The 26,475-nt window shown below is 37.3% G+C and overlaps 1 protein-coding gene across 2 annotated transcripts in view; it reads right to left on the bottom strand.

Annotated features, from left to right (window-relative positions):
* Nucleotides 1-25,789, bottom strand: part of itpkb (inositol-trisphosphate 3-kinase B) — a 62,813-nt gene extending 37,024 nt beyond the window's left edge. Inside the window, exons 1-2 of one of the 2 annotated variants that reach the window (XM_069197865.1) lie at nt 25,768-25,789; nt 19,063-20,508 (exon numbers count right to left, since the gene is read on the bottom strand). In XM_069197865.1, the coding sequence (XP_069053966.1) occupies nt 19,063-20,313 (1,251 nt within the window). In that variant the 5' untranslated portion in view covers nt 20,314-20,508; nt 25,768-25,789. Of the gene's footprint in view, nt 1-19,062; nt 20,509-24,604; nt 24,974-25,767 lie in introns of those variants that run through there. The other variant, XM_069197864.1, reaches the window with a different exon arrangement.
* Between the last annotated feature and the right edge of the window lie 686 nt (nt 25,790-26,475).

Raw genomic sequence — 26,475 nt, 5'->3', positions numbered from 1 at the left:
TTGAACCAATCACACACAAATAAAACTGACGGTTCAAACATCTTATATTCAGACACCTGTTGACATGTGGGCAGCAGTTTGTAATATAAAAACAACTTTACTTTTTTTACTTACATTTTAGACAGAGACATAAATATTTACTAAAATGCACATCTCACACATCTCTGCCCTTACATTGTCAAAACTCAGTACAGAAGATTCCTTTCCCTTTCAGTGAGAACTTTTTCAAAATACACTGTGAATGGGTATCAAAACAGGTTAATTTGACCCTGAAAAATAGATAGAAAGATTAAAAAGCCAACTTTTTAGCTGTGGAGCCTTTGTCAATTGAGAGTGGATAATGTAAATGGATTGCACTTGCAGATTTTTTTCACATCTGTACTGTACATTTTATTCAATGTACAGAACGCATGTGTAGGAGTTTCAAAGCTCTGTATAATAGTAAAAGTTACATGAGTAGTATTCTCTCCCAAATTAAAACACTATAATTTCAATTAACACTACTATTAAAAACTTTGATGTATCATGTGGTGTATCAATTTACTAAATGTAAATGAATCATCTCGTATGCAATAACAGAGCTATGTCTAAGCACTATAAAAGTCTTTCATTTTTCCAGTGGTACATATAGAAAGATACATAGCAAAGCAAAACATATGGGCTTTGCTATCATTATTATTACACAGGCATTTAAAATTATGTACTGTATTTGTGGTGTGAAAAGAAAAAAAAATCATATCAAACATTCCATTGCAATATTATTATTATTGTAATTTTGCACTATTCATGTGTTGTACAATAAATGTAGTTAGCTTGCAATGTTTTTATATTCACTTTCAATTAAGCGAATCTTGTAGATAAAAAAGTCTTCTCTCTTCACTTCCAATCACAGAAACAGTAGCTACGTACAGAGTTTTTTTACGTACAGAGTCACTGTGATGTTTCATCATTACCATGTGGACAAAGGTTAAACCATTTTGGCGGTGCCGTCTGTCAGTGTTTGGTCATTTTAACTGAAGACAGTAAAGGCAGGTAATAAAATTTAAAGGGCACATCAAGAGGGGTATAAAAACAACCACGACAGGTGTGCAGTGCAAAGCAATTTGTTTCCTTTCAGGCACCCTCTGCTTTTATCCTCTGTGCAGTAGTGGTGCACGACTCATTTGAAGAATCCCTTTCACTGCCATTTTCGTGGCAACGGTCTCATTGCAAGAGCAAAACCAGGCTGTAATTTGCTGTTCTTAGAAAAATGATTGCACAAGAAATGAAAGAAAACATACATGGGTGACATCAGGCAAAAAATGGGTTTATCAAATGGGTATGGAAAGGTGTTAAATTAAAAGCATCATCACCACGAGCTGAAGAACATGAGCAGATTTTACCCTTTTGCAAGAAAAAAAACAACCTATGGAATATAAATTTAAGACATTATAGAAAGTGAGGAGAGTTTACTTAAAGGAAGAACATCTCTTTTTTCCTGTCTGTCTGTGCCTGGACATATTTATCTGATAAAGTCAGCAGCACCTCCTAAAAAATAAAGTTTAGGCAGTCACCATGCAGTTGGGCAGTACTAGCACCTAGCTAAAGAAAAAAAAACGCCTGTTTGCATCCTTTTTTGGTCATAAGACTTTTAATTCAGTTGGCATAACTGTAAACTGCCATGCAAACTGTAAGGCAAATAAACTGTAAGAAAATAAGTTAGCTTGCTTTAAGCGGTCATTTAATTCAATTTAATTTAAAATGAAAACATCAAAGAGGGCACAATCTGTTGAGAAGAAGTCAGCATTCTGGAAAAAAACTCCAGAAAAAGAATAATTAAACAGCACATTATAACAAATTACAGATATACAGGTGTTACATACTGTAACTAAGATTCTATTAACTATACCACTAGTTCAGTTATTAATGTCTAGTTCTTTTTAAGAGATGCTGATCCTTACTTCCTGTCCATGGTTTCCATGATTATAATATATAGCACTATGAATAAATGAGTTTTTCACTGGTTCAAATGGGTTTCAGCTGGAAAACTGCAATAAAATATACTGTAATTGTTTATGTTTATGATCTCATTAGCACTATAGATCATGCTTTGTTTATAACACTGTATTTTGTTCAAATGCCTGATAAAAATCCTTGGAAATGGACCACATCTCCTTGAACATCAGGCTGTGTGCATTCTGCAAGCACTCAATATAAAGCATTAACTGGTTTCTTACTGGAGCAAAATAAAATATGGATAAAAAAACTTGACTCTTTTGAGGTTCTTTTTAAAAAATGCATGCTTTATAAAGAGCACATAATGGCACAAAAACAAATTAAACTCCAGTGTGATAATGGCACTCAAGCAAGACTAGAGATATTGTTAAAAATAAACAAGTTATCATAATTGAAAACTGAAAACAAGCCTGCCTCACAAGACAAATGCTCTTCTTCCTCTCACAGCTATAGTAAACAAAAACAAATTAAGAATGCACCAGTAGTTTCCCTTTATCTGCTCACTATCAGTTTTTTTTTGCATTGCAATGGGTCTGCCTGAAAAAAAAAGTTCTCTGCAGCATTTCCTGTCCCATTAAACAACTCCCTCCACAACCAAGGCTAGCACGGAGGCCCAGCTGTTTGAACGATGCCTAGCTTTACGTCAGATGGTTTCCAAGCAACCATCTACCACAGGGGTGTTACATTTTCCATTGCACTGCGCCTTCGGATTCTGTAGTTAAATTTGAGTAGATTTTTATTCAGGTAAAAAAGTCTTTATTTAAAAAAAAGCACTTGTTTCCACACTGATATACAGTACGCTAGCAGTTGCGTACATAAAGGACTGGGCAAATGTATTCCAGGCAATGAAACACACAGGATTGTTATACTGTATATTGTTGAGAACATCTGATGGCCCTTTGTCAGTAATTGGATAGTCACCATATTGAGAATATTAAGTGTAAATTAAGGTTTCGCCAAGAAACATTTCCCATCCATTAGCTGAACTAATGGCCTAATTCACTAATTTTGATTCTGATCCAATTTGAATGTAAGAACATTATCCATGGTTCTTCCTCATGGCTTCTCACAAGATGCTAATAGAATTACAGAAATAGTATAATTACAGAAAACAGTTGTACTGCCTGAACAAAATGCTCTTTTCATACACTATAGAAACTGAAGATTGCACATCAGACATCTGTTTTTTGAAAGATTATAATTATGATTTGTTTAGTCAACACCTTCATCCATTGTGACATAAAAATATGCAATCATACATACAATAAAAAGAAAAGGGAATTAAAATACAGTGGAGGTGAAAACAATGTCCTTCAAGTGGTAAAGGAGTGTAAGTAAGGACTCACTTATTCCATTAAAGAAGGAAGGACAGTAGTGCTGTATTGGTTGGTGCTAACCGTTCACAAAAGTGTGAAAGAGATCACAGGTGCATTATTAGCAAACAATACCTTTGTTGGATATAAAATGTCATTATTCTAAAGAGAGATTACAAATATTTTTTAAAGTCTTCTCCATGAAAGACCATTAAAATGTAACGGTACTGCATATCTACAGTAAGTGAATCTCACTAGTCACAAAACATCTCGTGCTGTTAACTACCCACAATAAAACATTTACCACCACTACTAGCCTTCTACAAGTATCGTCTCGCTTAAATCGCACAATGATCTGCCACCTCTTTTTGGTACTTAAGATTATGTAAGACAATGAGAAAACAGACATGGCGATCACATAGAAAACTTATACCTTATAGTACTTCATGCTTCAATGGTATAAGGGGTTTCTAAGCCCCTCTGAAATACCTGCCATCCACCCCCACAAGACAAAAACACACCAGCATGCTACATCCACACAGGAACAGCCACCCACACATACATGTAATTGCACAGTACACAGTATTTAGCTTGTCCGTATTCTACACAGTTAGACACAATAGAAACCCTGAAAACATCATGCACATCTTAACGTGTATGTATAACTATAAGCCACTGCAAAAATCAAGTCTTTTAATTGTTTTTTACCGCAGTACTTGAATTGTTCTGCATATAAATGACAAAAGCAGAAATATAAAGTTTTGTTTAAAGACAAGACTGTCAAATAAACAGAGTTTAAATAACCATATAAGGCCTTATATATCAGTGGATAGCATTTCTGGAGATGGAGGTCACAAGGTATTGTCTCTATGACTTGTTTAAAAGCTTTGCAGAAACCTTTTATGTATCAGGATGTTAGGCTTTTAAATGGCTATGAAAAAGACACCACACAGAGAAAACCGAAACAAATCTATTCCTGTCAGAGGTCAACAAGTGGGCTAGATGACCGGACACTAAACATACATCTTCAGATCTGCGTGTACGTGGTGCACGCCACTACATGTTCTGGAGTTAAGAGAAGCAGCTGCAAAGAACTATGAATAAATATGTTAATACAGCTCTTCATCCAATCACCCCAATACAGGAGACAGCATTGTCTTACAACCTCTCAATCTGATATTCTGTGCATATAAAGACAGAATCAGCAACCTACGAACCAAGGACAAATGGCTGATCATCATTAGCGCTCATCAATGTGACACAGCTCATTTTGACCAGTAACACAGATGTACAGTATATATATAAACACAGTATATAAATAACATCCTTCCAAGTTATACGGTGCATACACATGTATACAATATGTTTTCTTTTTGTTCTATAGTACTTGTCAAGGTTTTATAAATGCTTCCTTGTTCCTATAATTCTGTAAACTCCTACAAACATATATATACCTATAATCCACACTTTTGCACTGCTAATGTTTTAACAACCCAGATCATGGCAGTGACACTTGTACCAGAGGGTGAAAGATGTTGACATACATCAGTTCTCCAGGCCATGGCACCTTTAGGCCACTCTCCTTAAGGCTGTAATTTTCACAGAACTGGTGGCTGAGGTGAGCGTTGCATGGAAATGAAACTCCCAGTGATGACACTGTCAGCTTGTTGGCAACTGGAAAGAAAAGCAGTCAGTGTTGTGCCACAAAAGAGGGAGGCCCCGACCAGCACTGCACCCCACCCAAAAATCCTGACTGTACTTAGCCTGCTGTGCGCTGTCACTGGGAGACTCATAGACACAGTCTATTCAAAACAATCAGTGCCTTACCAGTTAAACCAGTTGGGACCCCCCCCACACACACACACAATTCTTTTGCACAAGTGATGCAAGAAAACAAAGAAATGTTGCAAGATCCTTCTTTTGCACATCTCACTGTTCGCACTTTTTGGTCTGTTTTAATATCCAGATTGGCTCTTAAATTACATTGTTGTAACTGTTGGTGATTTCGGTAGACATACGGAACGAGAAGAAATCTTTATTTTTCTTAAGAAATTTACCTCACGGGATCAATAAAGTATCTATCTATCTATATGATAAAATAATAGCTTTTTGTATGTGTGAGATCAAAGCTAGGGATCAAATGCAAAGCTCCTGGCTAATGTTTCTAGAGTTTGCTTTTGCTGAGAAACCAGAAAGGAAAGAAAAAGATGTGCAGGTCACAACAGTGCTGATCTTAGTATTCAAATCTCAATAATCGAGTGCAATTGCTCTGCGCTCTTCCTAGATCTTTTAGGTTTGCAAAGCAAATGAGAACTGCAACCTATATTTGCCAAAAACAATGGTGTACTACTCAGATGAAACTCATAATAGGTCAAAACCTACTGCTTTTTTATTTTTCAGCTATTAGCAGAAGGTACGATAATATAATTCTTACTGAAGTATTCCAGAATGTATACATATTTTTTTAGAGTAAAACAGAAGGAGAGCTTTTTAGTTCACTTTCCATATCTGGATTGGTATCATAATATAGTAATGCATTCTGTGGGATCATTATTCTCTATTTCGATGAAGGTAGATAACATGAAGCTGTTGCGCAATGAAGCAACCTGTAGCATACGCAGTGTACTGTATATAGCTGTACTGTATCTGAAGCAAGTGCTACAGAACAGCTGCAAACATTTAGTCATGGTTGATTTGGGGGTTTCGGCATTCTTCGTAATCCATTTAAACCCTCCTCCATGGGGCTAAGCAATAGAACAAAGTTGCAATGAACAATACACCCAGTATGTTTTTTATGGACCAGTTCCACTGTTCACATTTTTAACACTAAGATCTCCACCTTAGTGTTACCTTTCTGATCTGTATCTGTTGTACTTTTGCAAGTCTAGTACTCAATTCGTTAGTGATCATACGTGGAATGTATTACTACTGTTGTATTAATGTCTTCCACATGAAAACCAAGTGAATAGAGTAGATGTTTCTGCAAAACCTAGGTTATTATGATTTTTCCTAGCAATTTATGACTGGTATAAACCACCCACTTTATTTCTACAACAGAGAGAGAATATTAAGCATTTTATTTCATCCTGACAAAGAGAACAGAAAACTCTAAGGCTTCGGAATGTATAAAAAAAACGATAGCAGAACATGACTTGTCTTATAAATTCCGACTATTGTAAGTTCTGGGTGCTAGCACGAGGAGCTTCGAGGAGACGTTCTCTCCAGACGGCACAATTAGTGTCTTAACTTCCTGACTGCCTCACCACAATAAGCCCTAGTCTGATCAACAAATGCAGCACAAAGAGAACCCGACACTGTCACTGTGATAAAGAATTCGTCAACAATTTCCTGCTCGCAGTATTAACAATAGGAACATGAGATCAGTTAAACTCACCACATCAGCTCAGAACTATAATGCTTACAGCACAGCCTAACTGGGAGCAATATTATCAACAACAACAGAAAAAGAAGGAAAACCCTTTGTAAGATGATGTGGTGCAGTGATGTCCCCTCTCCAGCAAGCATCAAAGATTTTCATAGTTTTACAACATTAATGGCCAGTGCAAATTACTTTTAATACAAAGAAATCTAGAAATATAAATGTGACATATATATATATGAGCATAGGATTTTTACTACATTACACATGGTAAAGTGAAAGACAGCTGTGACATAGAGCTGTATAAAATCCATCTCTCCAGGATTCATTATTTTCTAGATGTTTAAAGCACTAACATTTAATAGTATCAGAACTCACCAATCCTTTCAACTGTACTATCTAGTGCAACAAAACTTTCTCATTCTTCCAGCAATCTGCATTCATCTTCACAGACACATAATAACCAGATTGGCCTGGTCAAAGAGATTTGTTTCCTAATGTCAGATTCCTGTCCACCCATACAAAAACAGTCAGATTTCTCAGAATCCTCCCCTACTGTATGTGGAATACACCTCCCTCTTAACTTAATACTAACAAGACCTCCTATATTGCAAGCAATCAGATGTTCACATAATGAATTCAAAGTTATAAGCATTAAAGGAAATGAAAAATAATTTTAGGCAAAGCTTCTACTTTTAGAATATATAACTTCCCTCTAGTATTTATTTCTGCTTTCTTTTAGTGCTTTTTGCATTTTTAGTAACATTTATGTTTACCTCTGCGTATCTGTTTTAACTGCATCCTCTAGTGAAAAAAAAACAATTGTAAATCAGTTTTAAAATATGTGGTGGAGACGGTGGACCATAGAGAATTGTCATACACAAAATAATTCAGATTTTGGCACTATTTCCTTTTGTATAAATAGACAATTAAATTTACACACAGACCTTTATAGTCATGAGGTACTACAAATCACATCAATCCAGTTTCTAAGGCAAGAGATTCTGGGAATCTATGATGTACAGTTGAAGCACAATGTTTTGGAAAGGGTTCTGGAAATTATCTACCAAATACATAATGATTATACAATGTCTAAATAAACTGTAAGTGGAATGGCTGAAATATTAATTAAGCTAAAATAATTTCACAGTTTCTCCACACCAGTAAAGTGGTGTGAATTCTGTTTGGGTTTGAAGTACTTTCAGAGGGTTTAGGTTACAAATGAGCGCAAGCTATTGTTCCTATCTTCATTTTTTGAGGTTTGATAACTATGAGTATTTCCAACATCAAAAAGAAAAAGGCTTCAGAAAGATTGACACACATGAAGCTGTTCAGCTATTCACTCTCCGTAGGCAAGAAAAATAAAACTGTGGAAGTTTTTTGAAAAATTAAAATGGCCCCCCTTCCAACTAAAATGGCATTTGTTACTGTGATGTCAGGTACAAACTTTAAAAAGGTTAGCACTTCATTATCACAGCCTGGTTCTGGTATTTAATATGTTACCACAAGTTTGCTGTACCTGTTCTGCAAACTGTTTTTTATGCTTCTGCTAATACGCAAACATACAAGGTTCTTCCCTCATCTGATTAGCACAGGAAAGGAGACACCATAATATGTTTTCAATATGATACAGGAAGCCCACAGTCTTCGGGCAGAAGGTTACAAATCAGCCCCCAGCACAGGCGCGTGTTGAAAAAGTGCCAGATTTTAAGATTAGGTCTGCCTTTGCTTCTGCAAAAATGCTCTTTCTAAAAAAGCACAGAATGTATTTGATTAAAATCATAAATAAAGGGGATCTTCTCTTTTTAACTGTAGACTGCCAAGAACTAAAAACTAAACAGAACACCTCATTTCATATTCAATAAGACTTTAAAAAAGCTAATGGGTATATACTCAATCTAGTATTTATATACTAGATTAATATGTACCTTGGTGTTTTTAGATCATGGATTAAGTCATCATCACTTTTTTTTTACTCTACAGCAAAAAAGTTAGTGAAATGCACTTTATAATCAAAACAAAATCTGGAAATTGTGAAAACATTTTCACATTTAAGTGAAAACTTCTGAAATTCCTTTATAGTTCAGATACCTTTTCACTGATTTTTTTTTAATGATTTGCTGCATCACCAGAAATTCAGAACAGGTCTGTTCGCAGTCTTCCATTTCTTTCTGAAATTAATATCAAGGTCCCCTACAGGGAAACATAAGGACCTACTTAGTCTTCTGCAACTTTCAAATCACAAATCTTTGTGTGTGAAGGCTAGGTAGCTACAAGAAAGTGAGTCAGAGAATCCAACAGGAGGAGAACCAACAACCCTGGGTAAACAGTTATAAACTGTCAGCAGCTACAGTTTTATTTAAACACCAACTGGGGCTGGAAATTATGCGTAAATATAGCCTGTCGTGTTCAAGGTTTTTTTTTTGTCAAGTTAAAGTTTAAAAAAGCTGAATACTAACATCAACAGCAGAAACAGGTTACATCTCACTTGTTTGTGTGGAATGGAGGGGAATACAGTATATTGCCATACTTATGTGGTATGCCATAAGGGTTTCCTCTTAAAGGTCTGAAGGTGAACCTCACCCTCAACTTAGATTTATGCTGACAAATGACATAAAAACTTACACTTGTGCATAATATTAACAATATATCAATGCCAAACCACTGATTGAATAAATCTTTGAACCTGGGTCTATTTATAAAAACATTAATTGAGATTCTACCTCGCATTTGCCACAAAGTCTCCACAGCGACTGTCCTGTGATCATTGGTTTTCTGGTTTTAACTGAGGTGTAGTCAATTTTCAGGGTGTTTGCCGATGCTGTTTCGTTTGTGAGTTTTTTGACAAGAATCTAAAGTTAATACTGTGGTCGCATTTCTTTCAAACGAGGATAATCACAATTTTTTTGTATGTGTTAATAAGACAGGGTAGGTCCACAGATCTCTGAAGTTAAACCCTGAAGTAGCAACAGTCTATTCAAAAACCAGCTGGCACACACACACTAAACACCAACACAACCTCATGTTCCTTAAAAACTGTTTGCTTAGTATGCTTTCTCTGTGATCTCAACCTTAAGTGAAGATTTTAACTACTCCTATGCAAAGCCTGCACTTTTGGCCCTGAGCGTGCAAAATCCAGAGATATTCATCTGCACCTGTTCAGACAACACGGAATGGGATTAACACTGTGCACTTTCAGGGATTGCGTAGCTGTGACATCACTGATGATCACGCCAAATTTGCAAAGAAAAAGATCATACACAAAATGAATTCATACTGTGCAGGGTACTAAATATTGCTGCATGCACTGTCACTAAGTTTTCCCCCTATAAGCCTGTCCCTGATGCAACCTACTGTATGTTGTTGTTACAGAATTCGCTCCCTGGAGATTCTGCCAATGGACTTTTTTCCAGTAATCTCTATCCAGAGTCAGTTAACCTTCATACCAAATACATGATTGACAAAGAAATTGACACAAACGTAAGCAAATCAAACGATTTACCATTATTCCCAGTCCTCCTGGGTTTCCAAGAAATCTTTAGCAAATTTTTCACTTGACAACCTCTTAATTCTACAGCACGTTATTCACAATTATCTGGAGAAGAACAGGACAAGTTTTTAAAAACAGGCTACATTGTGTGAGTGAATTACTTCAACATTTCAGTATCGACAAATAATCATTCAAAATGTTTTTTTCTATAAAAAACGGAAATTATTTTAATCAGAATCATTAATATGTTTTCATTTCATATTATTTTTAGATTAATAGCTTTATTATAATATAATTTCCGGAACTGTTATCTTGTGTTAGCCATGCTATTAAAATGTTATCATTACTGTACTTTGACCTATTGGAAAGAACCTTCACATGTACAGAAAGAGGTTATGTAAACAGAAATTAAAATAATTAAAGAAAGGGAGGCATGTTTGTACGTGCTTGTAATCCCCCATGTGTGCTGTGTGTGTGACATACACTTTAGAATTATGTCTGCCTAGTTTCCATTCCATTGCCACTGCTTATCTGTGCATCGATAAACTCAAATTGTTATAAAAAACAATAATGTTGTAAAACATCAGCAAGTGGTATAAAATGTGAGATAAAAGGTGAGCAGCCTGTTGTACTTCATGCCAACTGCTTATATAAAGGTACATACTGTATATGTTTAAAACCAATGAAGAAAAAATACAAAAAACCCAATGGAAAGAACACACAAGCAACCGAATCAACCTAATAGGACACAAAGCCCTAGATGATGTGTCCTCGTAATGTTTTCCTTTCCACACACAATATTCTATAGTAAAACAGCTAAAGGACCAGATCATCAGACTCATCACAAATCAGAAAAAAAGCTTACTGATAGCCTGAAACTCATATTACCAATTTCCCTCCTGGACATACAGTATGTCCCATATGAAAATCGAAGATTTTACTGATTAATAAATGTTATAACTGACGTCTACATTAACACAGATGTTTGCTGGGAGTGTAAAATAACATGTTGTTTGTTAATGAATGCTTTTCTCTGTTTTTACAGAGTGATTTCTTGTGTGTTTTTACAGATTGAGTTATTGTATAATCGAACCACCAGAACACTGTACAGGCAGTCTCTTTTACCCCTGCAGCCACCCTGCCTATAAAAACCTTGCAGAACTGAAGACATCTGTATGAGAAGCCAGGGCTCCCACTGCCCATAGACAGGATGAAAAACAAAACTACTGAAAGCCTGGAAAGAATTTCTCCAAACTGGCAGAAACAGTAGTGGAGTGTTGAGTTGTCTACAAAAAGACTCTCAAGAATGAAAGAAACTGTGGTCAGCCGGATAAAAAATTACTTGCCTACACTTGATTGTAAGGGAGGGAATGAGAGAACACGGAGAGACTAGCATTGAGGAAAAACACATTTTAATCTAAATACGTCCCCTTATACATTTTTGTCTTGTTTCCACCCCTTCAGCAAGGCTATACCTTGTTACTCAGCTGTTACTCGAAAAGGTATTTTTTTTAAATTGGTGATTACCAAGTTTTCATTGCTGAGAAAACAAATATATGTAAAAGCACAAGCTACTGATTTGTGCCTGATACCAATATTATCAATCTGATTTTCATTGAAGCAAAGAAAGACAACACACTTATCAAAGGAGAGCTATTTAAAATAATAATATGAAAATTAAATAACTGGTAGAAAGTCTCTGGCTAGTTTTTTAAATATACTGTTGTATTCAAAGTCTTAGGTGACATGTTTTCCAGTAGATGTACTGTTTTTTATTTGTTGCCTATAAATTAATTTTCCATTCCAGTTCCAGTTCCATTCCTTGTGTTACAGAAATGCTAAGTAAAACTGTTAAAATTAAAATTAGCTTATACTGTATAACAGAAACAAAATTCCATAACGAATTTAGATCCAGTGGTTTCATTACATAGGAATGTGAACTTAGGTTAGCTAGCAAAACAGTAATATGGTTTTATATTGCAGTCAGGAACACTGAATAACTGAATAAAGTGCCCCTGAATCTTTAAATTTATGACTCTTGTTGGAATTAAAATAAATAAAAACGTCAAAGAAAAATAAATTAAAAAGAAGTAAAATCCCCTCTTCCCACACCATTACTGCAAGCCATTAATCACTATTAAAATAGTAAGAAGATAGGGAAACAATATCTTCATAACACATGAATCATCTACAAATATTTTTAAATATATAAATGCTCTTCTTCCAGCAGTAGCTAAACACAAAAACTAAAAGATTTAGATTAATTTAAATGTGTCATGTGTGCACTGTTTAGTTACAATAAAATATTTCATCTGGGAATTCTTAAATTCTTGACAATATAATAAACTGCTCAAGTGCAAATTAAAAGAAGTATCTCAAAATCTCTGAGGTCTCTCAAAACTTAAAATCTCTTTTAAGAGTTCATTGTCACCATAGTTAAGATATGCACATACCTGAAAGGAGGCAGATCCTTCTAACTTGCTATTCTTTTGATTTTGTCAGCTGGTAGAAATTAACTAAGATTAATTTCAGACTATCAACCGTATGATCTGTAATTTGGATCATGAGTATTTTTTAAATTTCCAATTGCACAACGCCAGACAAGTTTATTATGGAGAGATTGTACATGGACTGGAAAGAACATAGAAACTAGAAGACCCCTGAGGGTTGGAATGTAGCTCTTGCATCAGACAAGTCTGAAACTCACAAAAGACCATCATGAGGACTTAATGTTAATGATGTTAAGGTCTTATTTTTTCTGAAATGAGTGTGCTTGTGAAGTTTCTAAGTTTGCTGAAAGGTAGACATGCTCAACAAACTGAAGGCAAAGTTTTTCTGCCCTGTATCTTGGTCTGGCAATTTCAGGAGCACAGCCGTTAGCAGCAGAGGGCTGCAGAGAAAACATGGAATGTGACTCTGCTGATCCCCTGCATGTATAGGTGCAACCCAGTAAGACAGGTTATGAGATGGAAGTTGCAGTAAACTAAAGATTTTATCTTCTCCCTTATTCTGTTTCCATCTGTTGTAGAAGTGCTTATCCACTGTTGTTGAAATGCTTATCAAGAACACTTGCCGTCCTTATCTCTGGGCATGCAAAAGTAGAAAGCACAGGAGGCAGGACAGCACTGCATTGAGAACAAAAAAGTTTTTGATTTTTTTAAGATACCATTTCTATCGATTTTTGCAGAGCATCTTTAAGAATCCTACCCAGGGAACAAAAGAAGTATTACACAACATTTAAATTCAAAGCCCAAAGACACACCTGCCGGACAGAGGCATCTCACTGCAGCTGAATCCAATGTACTATAGAATTAGAATTTAAGCTTTGGGCAGAAATTAAAGAAATGGTAATATCACTTCCACATCTTGCTGACTATTACGAACTTGTGATTTTTTTCAGCTACAAATCCAACTTCTTAATAATAAAACATTTGAGGACAAAAGATCAAAAAGCAATTCTGAATATCTAAAACATTTCTCTTACCCTAGAACCCGTTCCCTACAGTAATCTTGTGATGTGTCCTTTTTAGATAGGTTTTCGAAAACAAGGATGCTTGCTAACATATCATGCTTCAAGAAAAAGTAACCTTTCCCTACTGCTGGCCGTAGGTGAATGGCTTGGTTAATACTTTACGACTTAAGAGTTTTCTCTTCATGATTACTATATGGCAGAAAACTGAATGGTTTGGTTTTGTATTTTATTTTGACTCTTTAATTTCAAATTAATGTACTCGAATAGTATTTAATGTGGCAATTTAATGTGCCTTGTTCTAGAGTTGGTATACAAGGATTTTTCACTCTCATATCATCATTGCTCATTCTCTTGCCATTTTTGTACATGATTGTGTGCGTACAATATTGCTTTGTACAGTATCAGTAGTCTCTGATGTGCTACTATCTTGAACATAGTGTTCTCTCAAGCTGTTTTTGACAGACGTTTTTGTGTTGCGTTCTGGTTCTTTTAAAAACAGATAAAAAAATAGAAGGAATTTAGATTTGCTCCCAAAGTGAATGGTTGGTAATTGCTGGATGAGAGTCACATGAAGCACATTTCTGTCAATTATTGTTGCTCTTCAGGTGGGCCAATGTTAAGGTCATCCTCAGATCTTTTTCCTATTCAAAGGCTGCCTAGTTCTTCATTTTAGGAAATGCAGTAAACCTTAGACCACTACCCTAATACTTGGACTCAGAATGTGTTCACCATGGGGGCCATGGTCAGTTTATTTGTAGCTTTAACAACATCTTTTCTAAGTCAGCACTGGGGCGGACGTTTGCCTATTCTCAGAGCTTATTTCCTTATAAAGCCGTACACACAGAGCTCTGCAAGACTAAAATGAGCAGCCTGGAACATAACTGCAAGAAAACACCAGGCACAAAATAAAACAGACACACATACCTGTATCTCTTAATCTGGCCATGTAGCTACTGTACTAATACAGATACTCATGCAGAATGGTACTCATTCAAGTATTTTAGATTATACACTTATGGTTACTCTGTTGGAGCGTAAAGAATACATATATTTCTAAGCCAATACAAATGATTAGAAATTATAAAAAAAATATTAAATCATCAATTTCCCTTCAGGATCAATAAAGTCTTAAATATCTAAAGCACTTTTAAATGTACGGTAGAAGAAAGGCATCAGTGGTGTATATTGAAGAAGACAACAATTGTTTGAAAAACTAAACAATGGTTTTAAACTGATCAGTTTAAAAAGCACATCATGGTCAGCAGAATATATGAGCCACTTCTGTCAGCACTGACACACTACTACTCTTAAGTTTTCAATCTGAGGCAAAAGCACCTGTCTTTGAAACACTAGTGAGCTGACTTGTTACACCATTCACACATGTCCTTCCTCTTTTATATACAAGACAAAGGTGCAAAAACAATTTCAAAGTGACAAATGTTCTGACTTTCACTGGGTCTGTTTATGCTCGATGTACAATATACTCTCCTTCACGACCCATAAAATGAAATGTCTTGTTTTCAGATGTGTCTAGGAGACTTAAAACACAGACTGTTGCCTGCACACTTATATTACCAGTTGCCTAAACAATACCAATTTTGAGCCACAGTATGCTGTATTTCATCCTAACAATGTTTGTGGTGGACATACTAAGAACATCTCGATTTAAAAGGCACCTTTTCCTTGTGGAAGTGTAACACTGCACTTACACAGACCTAATGATTATATTCAGAGGTGTCCTGCCAAAATAAACAAAAAATAATAAAATGCCTTAAATTATAAAAACAGAATGTACAGTACAAAGGAATTGGACTGGAGACATTGTGACACAAACACCAAAAAGGAAATCAGAGGACACAAAAGAGAATTAGTGTTGGCACTCCCAGTTCAAAAGGTTCTACAAACCAACCCATTCAACCTGTTTAATAACCACTTTGTCTGTCGTTTTACAATATTTCATTATTTTTTTCTCTTCCATTCCTTACAACGCTATATGTGTACGCTTTTAAAAACATGGAGTAGTACAGACTTGTATTGCTTGTGGCAAACAAGCTGTTGCCTTCAGTGTAACTGTAACCCTGAAACATTGACAGTGTGAGATCAGGGTACGTGTAAAGTCACAGCAGTTTGCAAGAAAACATGGACAAAACCTGAGAAATAATAATGGATATAATCATTTTTTCTCTCTAAAGGCGTGTCCATAGCACCTTCTACAGTACATCTGTATTCTGTCCTGCTCTGAATAGTTCAGGAAGTTATTAACAAGTTTTTCACACACATTTGTAAAACTAACTGTGCTGCCTTTTTTATCCAAAGCGAAAAAAGTGCTATAACTACTGTACTTCCAGGATGTATTGTGGGAGGCCAAGAGGTGAAACCTTATGGAACTAATCCAATATTCAAATAAAGCCTTTTTATTTAAAATACGTATTCAGAACATGCCCTTAGGCACTAAGTATATTTACACATACAGGATCTACTGGACATTACGTAAACCCGCTAAACCACAACCTATATAACATCCTCTTTCAGATAAGTTTTCTGTCTTTTTCAAAGCATGCAGATAAAGGGCTTTCCAGGATGTATATCTTCATCTTCAGGCTTGCAGGGGTCAGGCACTGCACAGTTCTGTCCTCCTAATCCCCAACCAAGGATAAGGCAGTAAAGATGCCATATTGTGTGTTTCAAAGTCACATGGTTTTCTCATTCATACTATTCATTGTCATATGTTCAGCTGTTAGCAAAAACACTGCAATTCCATTAAGAATATTTTAAGCCTATTATCCAATTATAGAATAATGTCTTTTTATGTTGCTTTTAACACATACAGAATCTTCCTCAGTCCAGACTGGGACACCACGCATTTGGTTCATGAGTACTTACTGTATGTCACTGCATGGCTTTATAGCATTATTATCCAGACTAATTCTAAGTTAATGCAGCATGCTGTTGCACATATTAAACTCCGTGAGAGCAGATTCCGAGTTCCTATGAACATCAATTAACTTAATGCAATACCTCTCATCTTACAGTGCAGAAAAATCCAAATTTGGGAATTTTTTTTTGCTCAAAATTCAACTCAGAATACAATTTTGTTCTGTGAATGGCTATAATATATAAAGTTTCTAATAGTTTCTTCTAGTTCAGGGACATGGGACAGCTGAAGCCTATCTCAGCAAGTAACGGGCACAAGGCAGGCTACACCCTGGATGGGACATCAGTCCATCAGACACTGACACACACCCACTCACACCAGGGCCTGTTTCATCCTGGGCAATTTTCAGTTGGATCCATTTACATAGGCTTTTTGTAAAAGAATAGACTAAATTAATTACCAAAACGATTAGTGAGAATTCAGTCTTAATATTTTAAACAAAAGATTTTTCAAATCCAGATCATTTTAGATCACAATGCTTCAATGTAGGAAGTAGTTTTTACCAAATGCTCTAACTGCAAAGGCAAGGAGTCTTTTAATCTGTGTGTTTCTGTGTTAAGAGTCCTGCAGTTTAGTAAGGATTGAAGGAAGACCTTTGTGAAACAGCTTAGTGATACAGTGTATTATTCTTGTTCGGAAAGACCTGTTTTTCGAATACTACACTGAACCTGAAAGATCATAAAAACTGTGTCCTGTGCTTACAAAGTGAGATAAAAGATTACTAACACTAATAATAATACTAGGAAAAGGCTAAAAAAGCAACCCAAATGCTTTGATAAGAAATCAGATAAGCTAAAAGCCTTTGCATTACTTTCATGTCATCAGTTATCAAATAACTCATTAAGAGTCAATCGACTTGCTTCTTAAAAGTTCAAGCTAAACATAGCAAAGTATAAGGAAAGCCACGTAACATTTCTGCAGGCCACCAGCCAGACATATAAGTATTTACTGAATGTCAATGGCTTTTAAAAAATAAATATTTGCACATTTGGAGCTGAAAAGACATCATAACCAAGACACTTGATGATATACAGTATGTTTAACTGATGCACAACCTGTTGAGTATTTAACTGTCAATGTTGTGCATATCTAAAGTACTTTATGTCACAAGGTTATTCAAGAACAGTTATTTTATGATAGTCGATAAGAGATTTTGCAAGTGCAAGCTGCTCTGTGTAACAGTTAGCTTTAGTCCGTCACGACTTGTTAACTACAGCACGAGAACATTTAATTATTTTTTACATGTTGTTACAATCCTTCACTAACTTCAAAAATAAGCAATGCAGACAGAAGTTATCTTCTGTGTTTATGTGAAATTGGCATAGATTGCTGTTATGTGATAATGGTACAGACTGCTCAGTTGTGTGTTAAACAAATTGCGTGCTAAAAGTCACAAATCCATGGGACAGCTCTTTATTACGCTACTTTTGTTTGAAACCTAAATATCTATGAAGATAAAATTTTGTAATTAAGCAATAATACAAGTGCATGAATAACTTTATTGTATGAGTCTTTTTAGAAATGCACAGTTCCTATATACAGTAAACTTTTGTGACACATTTTGCTTCTCCACTTAATGTCTGAAACAATGTCACAATCCAGATCCACCCCTGAAGAAAGCAACGACATGAAATAACGAATTCCCAGGACTGAGCACTAACGGAATATCATTGTGCACAAACACTGTTAAAGCCAAGTAGGGTGGGATAATTATCCATGTGGAGGGACTCTCTACCACACCAGATCTCCCTAGTTGCTACCAGCTTATGTTTTATCCTTCTACCCGTGGACTATAAATTCTGTCTATTCACGTTTGCCTGCATTTATATCTATGTTTTGTTTTAAAGAAAAGGCCCATCTATGATCAATTTATGTAAACCTTATGGATTTATACACAAGACAGGTTGATCTTTCAGCAAATATTTTAGTTTTCCTTTTTACTACTGAACAAAACATAAAAGCAATTTTAACTATAAAGTTAAAAGTGACAAACTTTTTTAAAGACACATACACCACTTGGTTTTTGGCACACCAGGCAAACCCTCTATTTGTAGTGTGTGCAGTTCCCTCCCAGTATCCCCTGGGATTCCCTGAGATCTTAAAATAGCTCCTAAATGCCCCCCTCTGTTCTGTAGATTTCTATAGAGTGCCGTTTTATTTATTTTTCTTGTGGTTGGTTTACCACAAAATTTACTTTAGTTTTCTTTTGCCCTCCGTTATAATCTACAAAAACATCTAGCTGTATCCCTTTTCCAAACAATCTTTGTATAAATATACAAATATAAAATATATAGTATTTTAATCATTATTTTTAGTTCATGGCACAAAAGGTAACTCATTCACGATTTATCTTGGCTTGTACACTACGGGCCGGGACACAATTCTAAAAATGGCCAGTTGTGTTGCATGCAGAGACCATAACGACCCATTATTCCTAAACCGAGAGATGAGAAAACATGCCGAAATGGCCAGACTCACTGCTCTAGGATTGCTCTGTTGCTCGGCTTGGAGGAAGGCGGAGGACTGTCCCTCCGCACGCTCGGGGTCACTGGAGATATCGTCCTCCGATTCCTCCCAAGAGGAAGAGAAGCCGGTGGAGGAGTTGGAGGAAGAGGAGAGCTTCCTCGCCGCTCTGGCACAGTGAGGGCTGGGCTGCATGTCGGCCCCTTCCTCCGGCGTCTCCATCCCGTGGTCTGTTACAATGACGGAGGGGATGCTCCCCACCTCAGGGCAGTTCCCCTCACCTAAAGCAGAGGCAGTAGCTTGCTGCTGGGTTTCCGCTGGCTCGGCTCCTTCCTTCGTCAAGCAAGGGCTGGACCCTGCTGTTGCTGCTGCTTGCTCTGTCGCTGCCAAGTTCTTGCCAACCCCCAGTGAACTAGGGGAATGACTGCTGGCTGAACTGTCTGCTTTAGTCCACGTTCCTGCTGATTTGTCTGCATGTTGCCTGCCCTGTTCCCTATTTGGGTCACCCAGGCTGTTTTCCTTTATGCAGTTCTCCAGTTCTCTGTCTGAGCTGCCACATCCTTTTCCATTCTGGAACTCCTTCGGGATACAGGGCAGGCCGTCCTGTCGCTGAGGGGAGGCCTCCCTGGCAGCCTCGCTCGGCTCCGAGGCAAAGGAGGGCCTGCGGGCATTCCGGGGACTCCGCGGGATCCCGGAGTTCTGCGCCCTGGAGCGGAGGTCCGAAATCTGGGCCTCAAACAGGTCCACTTTTTTGTTCACCTCAACGTTTTGTAACTCCCGGTGGATCTGTGGAATCTGCACCATCCGCCTGATCTGCTTCTCCTCTGGAAAGCCCAGTTTCAGACTCAGCTCCCCATACGGCCCGGGGCTGGGGGGCTGGCTATCGTCACTGAACCTCCCCCGGCTGGGGCTGCTGAACCTCCTCGCCCGGCCACCCTCTGACACCCCCAAGGTATCAGGCGGCCTTGTGGGAGACCGGCCTCTCGGGCTGCTGGGGCTGGGAACGCTGGGGAACACAAAGGAGGTCCTGGGAGACGTAGGACTCAGGCTCCCGGGGCTGTATCTGCCCCCACTCACCAGTACCTGGCAGTAGGTAGCATTTCGATCTGGCACAGGCATTACAGGCCTTGCAGTCCGAGGACTGCTGTCACTTTTCAGATTATTTGCATTCATCATAATTAAGCTGTTCAAGGCATATGCAGCCATAATATCAGGCTGTTGGTCACTTGAAGAGTTCCCATTTAGCCTTGATCTTGTTTGCTCCATTGACTCTTCAACCCCAGCATGATTTTTGTTTTGGGGGGTGGGGGGGGGGGAGTGGGAAAGGCCTTCTTGAAATGGGGAGCAACGATAGACAGAAGGGCGAGGTTCACCGACGACGGTCAGAGAAAGCCAGGGTCACAGAAAGCTTGTTTGTTTGAAGAGTTTATTTCAGCACATCCAGCACCATAAACAAAGAAGCTGGGGGAAAAAATAAATTGAAAAGGAGTCAGTTTAGTGAAGACACGACAAACTTCAAAATAAAAAAAATACAGAATTGCATTTTTCAATCAAAGGCATGATGGACTAACTTTTTAGATGATAGCACTACTGCTTTGAAACAATAAAGAAGTAATAGTGCCAGTTCTACAGTTAATCAGGGTCCTTGAGGTGTCCCCTGTCATGGAAGACTGGACGAATTAAAGAGAGCTGCTGTTTTAAGAAGCAAAACTGTGAATTTTAATGTATTAAACGGGTTCTTAATTGTACGGTTTTGTAATTTTATAGTTACTTCCAAGTATTTAAGCCATTTCCTTTAAACCACTGAAACTCAGCAGTCATACATCTGGTCAAAACACAGACGGTGCCGATTGTCTCCATTTAAAAAAAAACTAAAGAATTGATAGTTTTTCCTTTACTTTAATGTTGGGCTTAAAACATTTTGGCCTGTTTTTTTTGTGAACATAAGCTGAATGTTTGTTTCACCGACTGTGGCAATAGCTGTAGACGTGCTTCTCAGCATTAGGCTGTTTAGAATCAGTAATAATTGGCAGAACCTCTGTGGAAACATCAGACAAAACAATAGAAATAGATGGTGTGGAAAAATGTATTTGTGTTTCTTCTGTGTGTATTTATACATTACTTTTTAAAGTGATATTCTGTGGCTCACACTACCATAAATTAAGCAGACCAGGATTCTGGCATCACACAAAGATAAACCAGGAACATTAGCAACAAAAGCAAAATAGAAAACTATCAACAAATTGAGCTAATTCAACATGTTTTAAAGGTTTTGAATGTTTGCTTAACATTTTTGCGTGTTCCAAAAGCAAGCAGTATTTGTTTAGTTTATTGTTAAGATTATCCCACATATTCAGTGATCAATTCAGTTTAAAAGCATTTGCATGAAAGCTATTAAGCGATGTAGCATAGCTACTAAAAACGAAGATAAATGCTGTTTTATCCTGATTTGTTTGCACCCGGTCTCTCCTGTCGTTAGGTTAATGGTTACATACGGAGGTGCTAATTATTTTTATGAGCTCCAAATTCAGAGTCTCAGATGACAGTATAGTGAACTATCACTACGAGCTTCATCCCTGCACTTTCCTCCCAAATTCTCACTTAAAAGCCCTTCAGCCTCCGGACACAGCAAGCGCAGATTGCTTAGTTAGAAGAGTGATGCAGCTCCCAGTGAATGGATTGTAGTGTAAGTCACAAGGGCCTTTGTCACTCACCAAGCTAGTCTGTGGTGCAGCGCTGGTTGGTCACAACTCCCAGTTAGTGACATAACCTAGACCTAAACAGCAATGTCTGGCTTTAATCTGAGCTCTAGAGAAGTACCTTCAAAAAAACAAAGCATTGCTAAGATAAGAGGCGTAAGTCAAACTACATTTCATAAATGTACAGGAGTCTCGGTACAAATCTGAGGTGTAGGTGGACGGCACATAAAAGCAAACACTAGTTATATTATTAATATTAAAATCAATCTTTATCTACAGGTGAGGGTCTCCTCAGAGCAAGGCCCTGGTACCTGCATAACAAATAACTTTTAAATGCTGTCACTAAGCCAACGAAGCAGAAACAGTTTCATACAGAATTTTTTCACCCAGTTACATTTGGCTATTAGTCTATAAAACGACAGCGACTATATTTCTAAAGCTGACATAATACCAACTCACAGAACTCGTCAAAAGAATCCGATGTAATAAATAACAACAAATGCTTAAACAGGGAATACTCCTGTGTATTGGTTCAGGACGGGATAATTTAGCCTCCTCTCCAGGGACACAACTACAAGAGGAAATCTATCGCTTAACTTCAGCTGCTATATTTTCGGAAGAGGTGTATTAATCAGGGGCAAGGGTGGGGGAACAGAAAACAATAAACTTAGTCAAATTGAGAACTGAGGCACCATTAGGGAGCTCTTCAGTTTCTCAGAGGAGAGTATTGTGCGCTTGGGCCTGGTGCCACAAGACAGTTTAGGGTTTTGGATTCCTCTAAACTCCTTGCAGAGACAGGTAAATGTCACATTGCCTCTTCACAATGGCCATTAAAAACACCAACCTACTGCCATCACTACGAAACATGTACTTGCTCAATTACCTAAAGTCAGCGTAGATTCAGTTCAGTTGCAACTGAGTTTTTGACTGTACCAGTGTAGGAGTCAAAATATTCAGACCTCAAAATGTCTGCACTTGAAGGGGCTCCAATAAGAGACCTTATGCATTATTATTCTGATGGTCTTTGAAATTGCTCTTTCACTCCCATTTGTGAAGCACAAAGTCTAACAAAGGGGCCACTTTACTCAGCAACTGCTTTCTTGCATTTTTATTTTAGAGTTTTCTGGCACATTATTAAAATGTGGTTTCACATCTTTGGTCCAGTTATAAAATATTAAAGATTAATTTGAAAATATTACATACTCTTAGATGGTGATTTTTAATCTATCCTAAAATGAAGTACTATCTTTTTTCCATTTACATACAGCAGGCAGGTGTGCAAAAACCATCTGGGTTTGTTTCCTGTCAACACAGCACAGTGACCACTACTGAACAAGAGTGTGGGGAGTCCTCCTAGATCCACTACTAGCCTATCAATGATTTGGTTTAAGGATCGAATAAAAGGTATCAGTCGACGTTCACTTACACAAATGTGGAGTTACTTGGTTGAAAATCAAACGTGTGGAAAAAATAAAAATGCCACAGTGCTGTACTCAACAATATGTTTTGCAAAATTTGCATCCAAGGAGTATATGAAAACTAGCAATCCCAGTTTCTCTGTTCTGTTTGGCCTTCTTTATAATAACAATCAAATGGTTAAGTACCAGGCCACATTCGATGCAGTGATGTAACTAAAGAAACAAACAAAAACAGGCTAATCTTAACCACAGTGCTCTAAGGTTTTTGAACGATGAAGCTCACTAAGGCTCAATCACCTCTTCATTTTAAAGCAACATGATATAAAATGGGTTTGTAACTCGCTGTACAAATCTCAGTGGCTCATAACTGAACGCACTTGAATAGAAAACATCATACACAGCTTTGAACACACATGGTTTTAATTCGTTTCTGCCTTTACTGTCTTGCATGTTAATAAAAATAGCATAAATGCTGGTGAATAATAAACCATAACAAAGAACAATATTTTATTCAGTATTTTACCTTTTCTGTTTATATGTGCATATAACGCATTCTCACGTGTTCAAATTTACATCACCTGCCTTTTACGTGCTTGCAATGGAATTTATTTTTAATAGCTGTAATTCATTTATTCATGCGGCTTTTTAAGTTTGAGAAACAGAACAAAATCGTTTCTATTGAAAAAAGCGGTTCTTGGCAAGCGTAAACTTGTCTTCTATACATGGTAATCAACGGCCAGTACTTCGGATTCCTGAGTGTGGAATGTGCTTTTAAAAGCATCACTGTGTTGCAACAACTTTGCGTCGCTTTCAGTACTAGTGGTTTGTACACAATTAATAAAACGAATTAAATACATTTTATTCACCACGTTCGAGGTCCCTTAAAGTTTAATACACAAACACTTTTACTACTTTAGGAATACTTCATCTGAAAGGTACAGCATTTAGCTACACTTCACATATGCAACTGCGAATGTACAGTACCATTTAAAATCAAAATGTTGAGTAAACAAAAATAACTTTAATGTATGTTATTGGTCTCAACTACACAATTTTTTTTTTTACGTTTAGGTCTCTATTATTGTTTAGATGTCTATTATTGCTTCTAATTCGTTCTTGTCCTTAGCACCGCTGCAGTCAAACGCACCAGCAGACCAACATGAATCACCTTCCTGGCTCTGTACTGTACGTCCAGCGGAGAATTGCTTCATTGTTTTCACTATTTAAAGCGCCGTTGTAACGGTATGCGTAGCAACATACATGTATACTTCCTAAGTCTGTGAATTTCTTAAAAGCGTTCTCAGAGGAGCCAGGCATCATTGCAGAACGTCACTCGTGCACAGCATTCTTCATACAGTCCCCGTTCATAAACAGAATTTCAAGACTTGCCAAGCAAAAGTTACGGCAACTGACCTACTGAAAGAAATTAGCTGGTTTTACCTTGTAGAAAGGCTCGGCTGTTTTTTTATCACTGGAGGTACGTCCCTGTCCAGTCCTCAATCTCAAGTAAAATACAGTACGACCTAGACACCGCTTTACTCCAGAGAACTTCTGAATAGATCCCCCCCGAGCGACATCTGCTCAGCAGGCTCTGAAAAGCAGAATCCCTTTCACGATTTCCGCATAGTAGAAGCGATCTAGTTGTCCGAGTCTTAGACTTCGCGTTTTTGCTTCTCCAGCGTCATTTCAATATCCTTACGGTATTGACCAGTTCAGTTCTTCAGCGTTATGCTTCGGAGTTACACGTTTGTTTAATGTACAAAAAGCAGGAAGGAAGTTAGACTGTCTGCAAGGTTTAAATCAACGGAACAAGCTATTCTTTTTCTAATGTCGCCAAGTAGAAGGCAGCAGGGAAGCGCTTCAAGAAAAAAAAAGTTTCCATTGCTAGTCTAAAACGCTCGTAACCCAAGTCAGTTAACACTCAGGGTAAATTTCTTTTTTTTCTTTTCGTTCAAAAGCGTACCTAACAACGCAGGGTTTTTCCACAGAATATTAATACCCACATCGCTTTTAATATTTCATTTTAATTGGAAACATATTTGTAAATTAATGTAAATAACCTTTATCTCCCAGCCAACCTTGTTAGCGTGTGTGGAGAGACACGAAAATGTTTTTACCTCTTCGTGATAAGTTACGTTTTGTTTTTCGTCCGGAGAGAGACTTGTTAACTACGTTTGAGAAATCATGATAGCCGCCTTCATTTAGTTAATTCCTTGCCCTGTTGATAAATGTCTCTGCAATATTAGATTTCTATTCGAATTAAAATTTATAAAAATACAATATTAGAAATATACTGTACCTTGCGACCATTAATACCTATTGACACAATTAAATACATATTAACCAGTCGTATTTGGGGGCAACACCGTAATTTTTTTCCTAAATTGTCATTCTTGTAGAGATAAAAGCTCAGGTTTTGCTTCGGAGGTTGTTACAAAACCAAAGGAATACGGTTTAATCCAAGGTCAGTGATGTATCTCTGAGGCACTGTTTCAGTTCCTCTCTATGAGGTTTGTGTTGATTTTCGCAACGAGCAGACGTAAAGTTATTTAGGATTCTAATATGTAAAAGAAAGGAAATGGGTAATGGCCCATTCGTTTTACCAGTACAGGTAATCTTCAACTCCATCCTGTTCCACGCGGTGATAGACCATTTTCACCCTGGTCTGACAGCATCACACAGGGCAATTCTTTAATTACCTTGCAGTTCAGGTCAAGACCATGTAGCTTCATTTCAATCTAATCTCTAGTGAGTTCTTGCCACTCTTTTATCCTTTTAGGATTGGTTTGGCCTATATTGTACAGTCTTGCATGCAGAGAAGGTCAGTGTGTTTCTGGTGTGGAAATTGTATCCAGTATTTCTGTTTAGACCCATAGCTCTTCTCAAATTGGCATGACCAGTTCAGGTAGACAACAAAGGGGAGTCCTTTCGTAGAGGTTTTCAGAGCTCGACTTCTGATCATTTAATCTAAACTTTACAAACCTATGAAGTTTCATTATCTTGCTTAATCTTTGCTGCTTACTCTACCTATCCATCATTGTCATAAAGCATCACTATTGCAAATGGGCAACTTGTCTGTTGTTTATTTTTTCCATGAGGTATCAGCACCTGGAGTGTGGAAAGCATTATTTTCTAATATGTACTTCTAGGCACTTAACCACGACCCTGTCCTCTGGGTTACCAGTTCATCGCACCAACATTCACATTTCAGGACTTATCAGACCAATGACAACTGACACGATAATGTAATCACAAGGTAAATAACATTATAAAAGTTTATTTATTTGCAACAGAAAACATGTCAAGTGTGG

The sequence above is a fragment of the Lepisosteus oculatus genome, chromosome 2 (genome assembly GCF_040954835.1).
Source record: "Lepisosteus oculatus isolate fLepOcu1 chromosome 2, fLepOcu1.hap2, whole genome shotgun sequence".
In the NCBI taxonomy this organism is placed as follows: domain Eukaryota; kingdom Metazoa; phylum Chordata; class Actinopteri; order Semionotiformes; family Lepisosteidae; genus Lepisosteus; species Lepisosteus oculatus.
This window is presented reverse-complemented; position numbering and strand designations above follow the sequence as displayed.